Source organism: Archocentrus centrarchus, chromosome 5 (genome assembly GCF_007364275.1).
Source record: "Archocentrus centrarchus isolate MPI-CPG fArcCen1 chromosome 5, fArcCen1, whole genome shotgun sequence".
Taxonomy (NCBI): domain Eukaryota; kingdom Metazoa; phylum Chordata; class Actinopteri; order Cichliformes; family Cichlidae; genus Archocentrus; species Archocentrus centrarchus.
In genome coordinates this window covers 17,156,516-17,167,804 of record NC_044350.1, presented here as the reverse complement: position 1 = coordinate 17,167,804, position 11,289 = coordinate 17,156,516, and the positions used below count along the sequence as shown (strand labels likewise).

Below are 11,289 nucleotides of genomic sequence, written 5' to 3'. Positions count from 1 at the left end.
ACGTACATACACACATACTCACGCACAGAGACGTGACCATGTCTGCCCAGCACTTCTCAACATCGGCTGATTAGTAACAGCACCAATTCCCCTTGTTTTTTGTAATTAATTGACAATATAAAATTAGAAAGGTTAAACTATAAATCATATACAGATCATTTTTGCATGGAGACGGACAGTATTGCACATAAAGAGTTTCTTCTTTTTCCAAGTCAGTCAGCAATTTGGATCTCATCCATTATACTATATATAGTGCAATATATATTAGCAGTTATAAAATCCACAAAAATTATGCCATTTCTGCAGCTTACATATAGCATTATCACTATGGAACCCTAACTGGTACATTGTTGTTGTGTTGAATCCACTGCACTATTTTATTCGTCAACACCACAAAATAACAGTCTCAACATTTTATTAGTATTTTTTATTTCTCTGGGAGCATCAATATTCAACATAAATCAAAACCCATACGAACTGCCATTAATCACTGATCAGTCAAAGAGGCACTGAGCACAGAGATTCAAATAAACATGTGAGTTCAGTATTTCTGGAATGCTAAAGTCTTTATGCCAACAAGTGCTCAGCTAAATTTAAAAAAAAAAAAAAAAAAAGAAAAACACATAATGAAAAGTTAGTTGCTATGCTAGTCAGAATGATTGATTCAATTTTGATTTTATCAATAAACAAGAACAAAAGCCTTGATTTCTTTCAACGATAAATCAAATGCATTGGGATCTGTAGAGCGGCTTTCACCCTTCTGATGAAGCAAACAGGATTAGATCCAGCTCGTTAAACTGAGATAAAACAATCGCTGCTTCACATGCGTTTAGCATTCCACAATCATTGCATTTCAGCAGACTGTCTCCATCTCCAGAGAAAAAAGGCAATGAGAGTTAACATTGCCCTAATACACAGCCTGGCAGTCACCTCTCTTTCTGCAAGAAATCTGAAACTACACTGTCGCATGTCTCTGCAACATGGTGTCACAGTCTGAAAGTGTGTGCAGCAGAGGTCAAGACTGAACCATCTTTTTATGGGGATCAAAGACATATCGCTTGAAATGCAAGTGAACTGTAACGGGCTGAGAATCCGCTTTGGGCTCCTCTTCATTTGCAGGTCCACCTTTGCTTTCACTCTTTCCTTTCTTCTTAGAGAGAGAGGAAAGCAACTGCTTGGTTTCCGGGCGAAGACCCTCTGAAAAAATATTAACATCAAGGTCAAGTGAAAATGTTGATATCAAGTATTTATTAAAAAAAAAAGAAGAAAAACTTTAAAATCTTCACTGTATACTGTACAGTATTTATGATAACTTGTGCAATATGGTCACATGTGAAGGATGACATGGATCGTTTCTGTTATGTGTGCAGTAGAGGTTGTAACAGTGTGCTGACTAAGATCAACTGATGCCTTCGTGCTCCTGATGTAACTGATGAAACTGTGCAGAAAACCAGGTCACAGTCATGATCTATACAGTTCTATACTGCGTCTCATCTACCTGTTAGCCCCTCAGCCATGCGAATGCTGAGTTATTGTTCGATGCCACTCAGGCACGCACTGTAAGTCCTTCTCTATCATATCTTGTCATCTGTCATCTCTTCTGCTTCGAGGAAACAAACTGCCTGCTTGTTAGCTTGCTGCCTTGCACATGGAAGGTAAAAAGTGCTCTGGGTTCACTGCTTTACATGCTGGCTGTCTGACCTCACGTACAACGGCGCCAGCATTCTTCTTGTTATCGTTACGCCAGCGTGAGGGTTGTTATGGTTGCAGCACAGCCAGAAATTTCTTCTCGTTATCTACGATCAGCTGAAAATGTCCTGTTCGCCACCACAAAACACACCCTCACACACCCAATCAATCAAGATCAAGTGACACATGAAGACTGCTATTTTACTTTCTGCCCACAGATGCATTTCTTGGCATTTTCTCCAAACAACAAAATTAAAATCTACATGAACTACAAAAATTCAAAGGGTAACAAAATATCTCTCCCACCAATGTCTAAGAATCGAGTTTAGTTCTTATGAAGCATTAGGATTTTTACTTTTACTTGTGTTAGATATGGTTCAAAAATAAGCACAAATATGGATAAAAACGGTCTTTGGTGGGAAAAATCACTTTGTTTTCTGTGCTGATCAGAGTTTGGAGGAATTTGCTGTAACTGTAACACAGCAATGTGAGTGAATCAATATAACAATAGTAATCTGTGTATTGCACAGTTCTTTTGGGCTTCTCGGTGAAAAACTACACAGGCTTGCAGAAAATGTGCAGTGGCAAATATACTGGCAGTTCTGCATGTGGGACTGGAAAAGCAGTAATACTTAATCAGTGTAGAAGAAATCTGTAAAAGCTTTACCATGCTCTTAATTATTTCTAATATATTACACCATTATAGACACACTAACCTCGACTGTATGAGTAGCTGAATAATTGACAAAACACTTGTCACATTAATAGCTAACAAAATAATAATTAGTTGCAGCCATATAAATAATGCAGACATGAACAGCTGATTTAAACAGGAAATGATCTGTCAGTGAAGTCTGCGTAAAAGCAGGCACACTTCCAACTTTTTTCATTCATTCTCCTGATCTTTTATTTATGTATAAATGACACATGAAACCTTCAAGACAACAGTAACACATAGGAAACGCACCTGTGCTGCCTATTTAAAGTCGCTTGAGAGCTCATAATATTTACAAATAGCACTAACTTGCATATTACAGGAAAAGCAAACACATACTTACATTAAAAAGCACTTTTTGTTTTGCTCAATTATACATTGAGTAAGATTCACAGATTTCCAGCATGTACAAGCTGCTTTAACTTCCACATGACTGTATATATATCTTTGCTACTGTGATACTTTAATAAGAAAAGTGTTTCCTACCATGAATTTGCTGGACTCTACTGTGCGTCTACAACTTTTCATAGTTTTGTTTTCTACAGGAAGTGGCGGATTGGTGTGGCACGGATAATGAAAGGTTGTGTGGCAATTTATGACCCTGGAAATATGTATGTTTTTTAACATTATAAGTTTTGATTTTATTGTATATTTCAACTTATAAACATTACTCTTTAATATTTTGTAGTGCATCATGGGTAACAGACCTAGAGTATACGCATACCTATATTGTCAAATACACGCAGTTTAACAACTGAGCAATCAGAATTGGCAGGCCAGCAAAGAAACCTGTTTTCAGGAATTTTTGGACAGCCCTTCTAAACCAGAATGAAGATGGTGGAACTGTGACGCCAAAACTCCTTTTTTAATATCTATATATATATATTTTATTAAAGGGTGTCTTAGATATACACCATAACCTATTATGGCTTCTCTCTAAGACACCCTTTAATATCCGTATTATGTTCCTGCCTGAAGGTGTGTGTGTCAGTATATGTGAGATTTTTGATTATGCAGGAGTAAGGCTGCAAAGAGGATGTAGGTGAGGCTCTCTTTCTAGATATTTTTGTTTTCTCTTCCCTCCTGGTGTGGAGTCGTGGGTTTTGAGCAACAGAAGGTAAAATAAACACTGATCAGCCTTCCCCCGGAACACGGGCAATCCCTGGAGGAATCCTGGGAATGTCAGACCAACCGCTTTTACCACATCCTGAAAACTGTCCGCTGAGCACCAAAAATTCAAAGAAAGACAGAGAAAGCGCTCCTGATGTGTGCACTGATGAAGAGGGGGAGTTTGATATGTGCATCCCCCAAGTTTTAGTACTGATTGAGCCAATGTGATCTTTAAATCTCAGATCAGTCTCCTCAGTAAATCCTTACCTTGTATACGAATCTTGAACTTCCCACTCTGTCCAAATCCACCCTCAATGACTCCAGTTTCTCCTGTGGACAGGGTGACCTTTAACCCTACAAAGAGCTGGAGGTTGGTCTCCTTCTTGAACAGGCTGCGGCCAATCACAGTGTAATCGTCGGTTACCTGAGCACAAGACAGCAACAATGTTACAAACGTCATTCCAGTGTGCAAGAATATGATCTATTAATTCATTTCTAGCACTTCTTGCGGTTATTGCAGTCCGCCGTCACGATAGCTGAGGAAGAAGAGCTAATCTGTCCCGCACCCTCAATAACTGCACCACTCACCATCAGCTATATTCTTCGAGTCAAGCTGTATGGCTGTCTCGTACTCTCTCTTTTTACTTAATGGTATATTTGTTTTTATTTCCTGATTACTGTCCATCACTAAGTCAATATAACCTGCTCGTAATCTGATAATGTGAGGGCACCGCTCTGTCTCCAGCTCACCCCCATCACCAGCTCTTTCTCTCTCTTCTGCCTCATTCTGATTCATTCTTGAACATTTGACCCTGATGTATCGCAAGCGTGACTGATGAGCTGATAAAAAAAAAATACAGTTGCTGTATACGTCTAACAGACTGCCTGAACTGTGACTGGCTGAGGTCGTCATATCTCAACAATGCCACTAATGTGTTCTTTTACCCAAGGAAATTCTTTAGGTTTGAAACATAACTGCCTCATTCTGGAAGACAGACGAGCAACAAAGTTAACGTCACATGACCACCATCTGACCTTGTACGCATGCTGTTCTGCTTCTGAGTTAGCGAGTGGAGCTGTCAACAGCCTGAGGTGCTAAAGCAGGAAACTAGTTCACACACACTTGACCCCTGGCCTGAAACTGACCCTGTATGAGGGTAACACACAGAGAAGCTGAACTGTAACACATAGAATGACAAGATCTATTACCATCATCACTTTTAGTGTGGACACAGACATAAATATAACTTTGAGAAATTGAAGAGCATTGACTTTTTGAAAAACTGTCAAATCCAAGTTAAGTCAGTTGGATATTTGATGAAATATGGATCATCAAAAGTAGAGCTCAGGACTGAAATCAGAATAAAAAGTAATCACACAAATATGAAAATAAAGCTGGCATGAGTGTGTGAAAGAGAGGAAGAGAATGAAAGCAACAGATGCTCAGACAGAGAGAAGCGAGAGTTAGGCTAACACACAGTCATGTGGGTATTCGTGTGCCACTCAGGTGTGTCCAAACAGCGCCAACCTCCGACAGCTAGACAGGACTAGTGGCGTCAGAGGGCCACCCATGCACACCTCTGTGACAGCACATGCTACTGCATGCATACCTCGCCGTGCTCACCAGGGTTGCATATGCATGCTTGTTTGTGTACGTGTCTGTTTATGAATATACAATAGGGGCTCTGTCTGAGAGACATGCTCCAGTGCCACCAGCAATGAGAAACATCCAAAGATTCAGAGCAAATAGAAGGAGTGCAAGGTGACGGAGAGGGCAGAGAAGCAAAGACAGCACTCCAAGGAAGGCTAAAAGGTCATGACACTGGTCATTTTAAATAAGAGACAAATTGTTGAGCATGCACTCACCCTCTCCACCTGTCCCTCCTTATGCTTGGCTTTGTAGATGCGCAGACGAGGTAGGTCGGTCTCGGTGTAGTTCTTATCTTCAAACCCCTGCAGCAGACGGCCTTGGAAGGCCAGCCGGCATGCATTGGCGTGGATGTCTGTGTCTAGCTTGGAGCCGATTACTAGACAGAGCAAAGGACATGTGACTGGCCGCTCAAACTCCAGTAAAGCCCACTGCTCTGGGTCAGGCTCCGAACTCCCTTCTCCCTGACCAGTGACATATTCATCCTGGTAGAAGTACTCCCTGTCAAAGGTGAAAGGGGTTTCCAGGGAGCAGGGCTCTGATGGAGGTGGTGTAGTGCCTGATGGGGGTTCTGAGGCACCCGCAGGTGGCAGGCCAAAGAAGGTCAACCTTGCCATGACTGTCTCATGACCCACCGTGATGTGGAACTTGGCACGGGTGGACAGAATGCCCTTGAAGTAACCTATCTTCCTCACAGAGATGACAGCTGCAAAGAGGGTGCGCAGGGATCCTGGGGTGCACACCACACCGCGCTCCAACAGTTTAGGGTCAAACTGTGTTACGCACACACCCACTCGATCCCCCTGCATGGCCCCAGACACCGGCTTCCGAAACATCTGCACCGACTTTATCTTCTTGGTCACCTGATGTCAGAGCGCAAAAAGAAATAAACAGCACAGCTCAAAACACATTTAAAAACAAACAATACAGATTCCTCATGTAAATGTAATAACAGACTGGATAACAGATATAAAGGTACAAAACTGCAAAATTTAGAAAGAGAGAATATAGTAGGACTCCAGTTTAGAATTTCACAATTTCACTTCATTTTAATTTTCTTCCACATGTAGTTTTACAATTAAAATTTGAAAAATAAACCCAGAATACAAGTAACACCAATTATAATCATTATTATCCCCTGTAATCTAAAATTCATAATAGAAGTAAAAGGCCCTATAAAGGTCTATATAGGTTTTATTGATTTTTATCAACACATATGTAAGCAAAAAGCTTGCACATCTTACAGTAAAATTGCACTGTTCTTCTCTAAAAGATAAGAGCTATTTGTCAAAATATTAGCTTTGATGAATGCAAGGACAATTAATAATCAAACTTAAAAGGCTTTTTATAAAGTCACAATAAAGTGCAAAATATTACACAATTCATTTTTCAGAAAAAATATTTGAAGGTTAGAAATCATATTTGAATATATATGAAAATAAATAAGACACTGATAATTAAAAAGTCAGATGCTAAGCTTTGTTTTGTTTCATTAAACCATGCACATCCGAAAACAAGTGAACACATGGATGATTTAAAGATGTCCAGATGACCACCGTTAGACCCTTGCTTGACCCCTTGCTTGGCAATCTTTTGTGCATTTCTGATTGTATTTGCTGTCTGTCACACTGACAAAATCACCACCCAGTCAGATTGAGGCTGCTTAACAAGTGACTATCAATTTAGCTATATGCCGCCTCCAAGAGGTGAACATGATAACTGCAGATAAACTCACTGAGACATGCTAAAAGTGTGCATCTGGTCTAAATTACCCAACTCCTGTGCTGCCAGTCCACCCCCAGTCCCTCACACTAAACTGACACATCCCCTGATCCCAGCCGGCAATCCGTCCCTCTGTCTGCCCACAGCCAACTCAACTTCTGAACTTCCGAAACTCTGTGGTTCCTCTGTGCCATTTCCACCACTCTGGAATGTTTCTTGCTTGTAAATATCAGAGATTCCAAATTCATGCCCATTTTTTTTCCTGGAACATACCTTTAGCGCTGGGATTTCCACAGTGTCATTAATGGCCAGCGACCCCTGCAGGACAGTCCCAGTCATGACCGTTCCCTGACCACGGATGGAGAAACAGTGGTCCACAGCCATTAGGAGGTCACCTCCAGGGTCTCTCTTAGGGAGGTATGTCTGTTTCTTCAAAAGCTAGAAGGAGAACGCACTTATTCACCATATAGCCAAAAAAAAAAAGATACTGTACTCAATTTAAAAAAAAAATCTCTCGAGTTCATGTCTATGGTTTCTGAGACACACAAGCATTAATGAGATCCAAATCTTCTCTTCACTGAGTCAGTTGTTTTTCTCAATCTAGGAAAACTTGCCTAAATTCTTCAGAAAAAGCAAAACATGAAGGAGACCTAAGAAGTCTTACTATTCACTCACTAAACCACAGAGGATCAGCACAAAATGAAATTTATCAACATAAATCACCAACCTCCTGAACAGACGCATTCTGAACACTAATTAAAAGTGTTAAATTTATGTTGACTGTAAATTCATAACTTTGAGTATTCCTGATTAAAATTAATACTTGCTGTGACTAATTCATTTTAGGCATATCAATTAAGTCATTATAGTAAATTAGTGATCACTCATTTACCACTGACTAGTTAGTAACAATAAAGCGTAACCAGTCTGTTTTACCTCTATTAACTGTGGCACTCCCTGTGGCTCCTCTGTGTCAGGAGCCTCCGGGCCCCCAGGCTTCGCTGCCACAGCAATCACTGGACAATCCTTAAATCTAGCCACCAGAAAAGCAACATAGTGGAATCAGTTTATGCTTCCATGGTTTAGTATTAAAAAAAAAAATCATTTAAATATAAGCAGGCTGGGGAGGCTGACTCTGGATACAGAGAGTGATATGAAGTGTAATGAGTGAGGGTGTTGACATGAGGGTTAATCCTGGGCTACTGGAAGCACAATACATGGGATCCCCTAACCACACTGAGGTGTGGCTCCACATTATACAACTGTGTATCTTAATGATTGTTTTATACATAATTGCGGACCTGGTGTTTTCCAGTGTTTTGTGGAGTCTCTTGGTCATTTTCTCAATGGCACTTTGTCTCTTGTTGGGTGGCAGTAGGTCAATCTTATTCAGGACAACAACCATGCGAGGGCAGGTGAGCTCTCCTATCAGCAAACACTCTGCAGTCTGAGTCTGCACCCCTTTCACCACATCCACCACCAGCATCATCAGGTCGATGATTTGGGCACCTAGAGGAGGCAGATGTTACAGATGTCAAAGAAAAGCAGTGATCTGAAGGAGAACAATGCGGGGCTTTGTGTTAAAGGCATTTCAGCTTTCCTGATCTATAAAAAGATGCAAATGCTTAGAGACTATGAAGCCGACAACAGCAATACAAACAGGAATGGACACAGAAACCCAAAAATAACAGTAGAAAAAGAAGAGAAATAAAGGGGGTGGGTGCACCAAGGCAAAGAGAGAATAAAGGGCTAAAGGGTTGAAACTGGAGCTGCAGCTCACTTGGTTGTCTTTCCTTTCCCTCTTTCTTTTCCTGATTTTGGCAGTCTCCCTTTCCTGTGCTCCCCTATTTTCTCTCTCTCTTTTTGGCTCCATCTCTTTCCTGTGTTTGCCCCACTTGGGACTGGAGGGGAAGTTTAATATAGACTCCAATACACACACAATTTTCCTCCTCCATAATCTACAGCATGTGCCACCTGAATGTCCTGTGATTTTTTTTTTTTTTTTACAGTGCTGGTCACACAACACAGCATTGATGCATTTAGTGTTTAAAGGGCCTCAAAAACAGACACATTTCAACTCCCACAGTCTATGTCTACTAGTATGTTCAAATTGTAAGTTTTATTGTTCAGCAAATGAGAAAACAGGATTATCTGCTCTGAATTACTGCAAGACTTAAAGTTGTTTCTCCCAGTACTCCCAACCTTCAAACTCAACACAATTTCAGAGACATCTGACAGAAAGAGAGAGAAAGAGAGAGAGCAAGTGAGAAAGAGAGAGAGAGAGAGAGCAAGAGAGCAAGAGAGAGAGAGAGAGAGAGCACCCTCTGCTGGACACAATAATTGAAGTTCAATTCCAGTGAAGATGTAGTGTTAGAATATCCTAAGGATGTGGCCCTGATTGCAGCCTTTACACAGATCTGAAAAAAATATTCTGCTGTGACTGACACACTGATATAGTCAAATAATACGCAAACTGGCACCATCAGATGACGTCTTGGCATTCAGTTTAGCTCATTTTCATTTGATGGTTATATTTAAACTTGGGTGATGCTGTAAGTGCCTGTAATCCACTTTGTTTCAAAGACTATTTCCCACCGATTCATCGGTCGTAGTCAGTAAAATATGTGTAGTAAAATTTGTGAATTCTGAATGCAATACTGTGGTGGCTCCACTTTTTTTTTCCCAGCATAAATACAGTATTGCCACCCCCAGGTACCTGCCACCCCCCCCCCCCCCCCCCCCCCCCCCCCCAAAAAAAAGATTACAAAAATCAAACAGAAGAAGCTACTTTCGGCTGCTTCCTTATTTACAAGTGGTCGCCACAGCAGGTAGCTCCACATGTTTGATATGGCAGATTTTTACATCGGACACAACGACAAAGCGATTTGTGTCTCCTCCCAAGATCGAATCGCTTTAGGGCAAATGTGTAAACCACTGCACTATGAAGCCAAATAATAAAAATAAAACAGTCTAATAACTGCATCCCTAATTATAAGGCACACCTAACAAAAACAAAGCAGCCTAAACAAAGGCCATGTATACACACTAGAGGTGTTTCTGGTCCATCCTCACAGATACAAAAGGAGAGGACAAAAAGGTTAAAAACACCTCTCAGCGTAACCGGATTGAGATTTACCGCATCTTAATCAGAGAGTAAGATTTTCATGAAGGTGAACGTAAACACTTATGTGAAAAGTGAGCAGTTTGTATTTTCGTGAGGTTGACTGTTGCGGTCACTGTGTCCCAGTCAGAATTACATCTAGAACCTTTACCTCAGTTGTTGTTTAGCATTTTATTTGGTTGCCTTGTCATTATCCATTGTGTGTAATTAGCATTTTTCACTGCTTCTGTACAGCTCTCGCTCCTCATCCTTCAACTCGCATTTTGATTGGCAAAAACATACAAAGCACACACACACAAGGTAGATTTAACTGGTTGCATTATTGTTACAGTTTCTGTAAATATTGCCATAAAAGCGTTATTGTCATTTCTTCTTGTCACAATAATCCTGTATTTAAAATGGGATATCGTGACCCTCCTACATCAGAGCTCACCTCCAATGATGGTCCGAATGAGAGAGGCGTGCCCAGGACAATCCACTAGGGTGAACTGAAGGCTGTCATACGGCTGCTTCCCCCCGCTGTCCCGCAGCTGATCGGGAAGATCCACCGTGAAGGAGGAGAAGCCGAGGTCCAGCGTGATACCTCTCTCGCGGGACTGCGGGTTCTTGTCGAAGGCGGCTGTGGACGCAGTGTGGCTTAACGCCCTGGCGAGCGAAGTCTTCCCGCTGTCGACATGTCCGAGCACGCCGATGTTGAAATTTAACGTTTTCGTGCGGCTGTCGGAAGACTCGGACATATTGATGAACTCTCACCTGGTGTGCGTATATTTATTTACCCTGGGCAAGACGCTGAACTCAGCTCCGGGAACAGTAAGCGGGGCTTGCTGCAGACTTCCCCTCCTCGTTTGCGGTTATTTATCAAAGCCGCAACACCTCAAGCGTCAATATATATATTACTTTATGGCTTACAGCATGTGCTTTGGTAATAGACCTGACATAACTTTCGTGGAATCTGTTGAAAGTCTTCCCTGGTGTCAGTGTAACTCTATCCTCGGAACAACATGTTGAGGCGGAACAATTTTTTTTATTAGCAGGAAAACATCAATAGGAGGAAAGTGACCGCTCACAATGGCCCTGTAATTACATCTTAATTTTAAAATTAATAAAACTCTCAAAACCATTTTATTTCTGCGTTCATACGACATTTTTATTCACATATTCGCAAGTTTCTAGCAGTTTCTACTACGACAAACCAACAGAAACACAAACGGAAATGCAAAAAGACAAAAGGGCGGACTCTTGTTTGAGCCAATGAATGCCTGGCGTTATTTGACATTGCCCAAT

At 41.1% G+C, this 11,289-nt stretch overlaps 1 protein-coding gene across 1 annotated transcript; it reads right to left on the bottom strand.

Annotated features, from left to right (window-relative positions):
* Positions 1 to 440: 440 nt before the first annotated feature.
* eefsec (eukaryotic elongation factor, selenocysteine-tRNA-specific) lies at positions 441 to 10,992 on the bottom strand. Its single transcript, XM_030729642.1, has 7 exons — positions 10,439 to 10,992; positions 8,186 to 8,393; positions 7,821 to 7,917; positions 7,158 to 7,322; positions 5,381 to 6,025; positions 3,782 to 3,938; positions 441 to 1,197 (listed from the first exon to the last, which is right to left on the bottom strand). Exons 1-7 carry the CDS (start codon positions 10,740 to 10,742, stop codon positions 1,016 to 1,018), a joined length of 1,758 nt encoding a protein of 585 aa, XP_030585502.1. The 5' UTR covers positions 10,743 to 10,992; the 3' UTR covers positions 441 to 1,015.
* Positions 10,993 to 11,289: the final 297 nt, after the last annotated feature.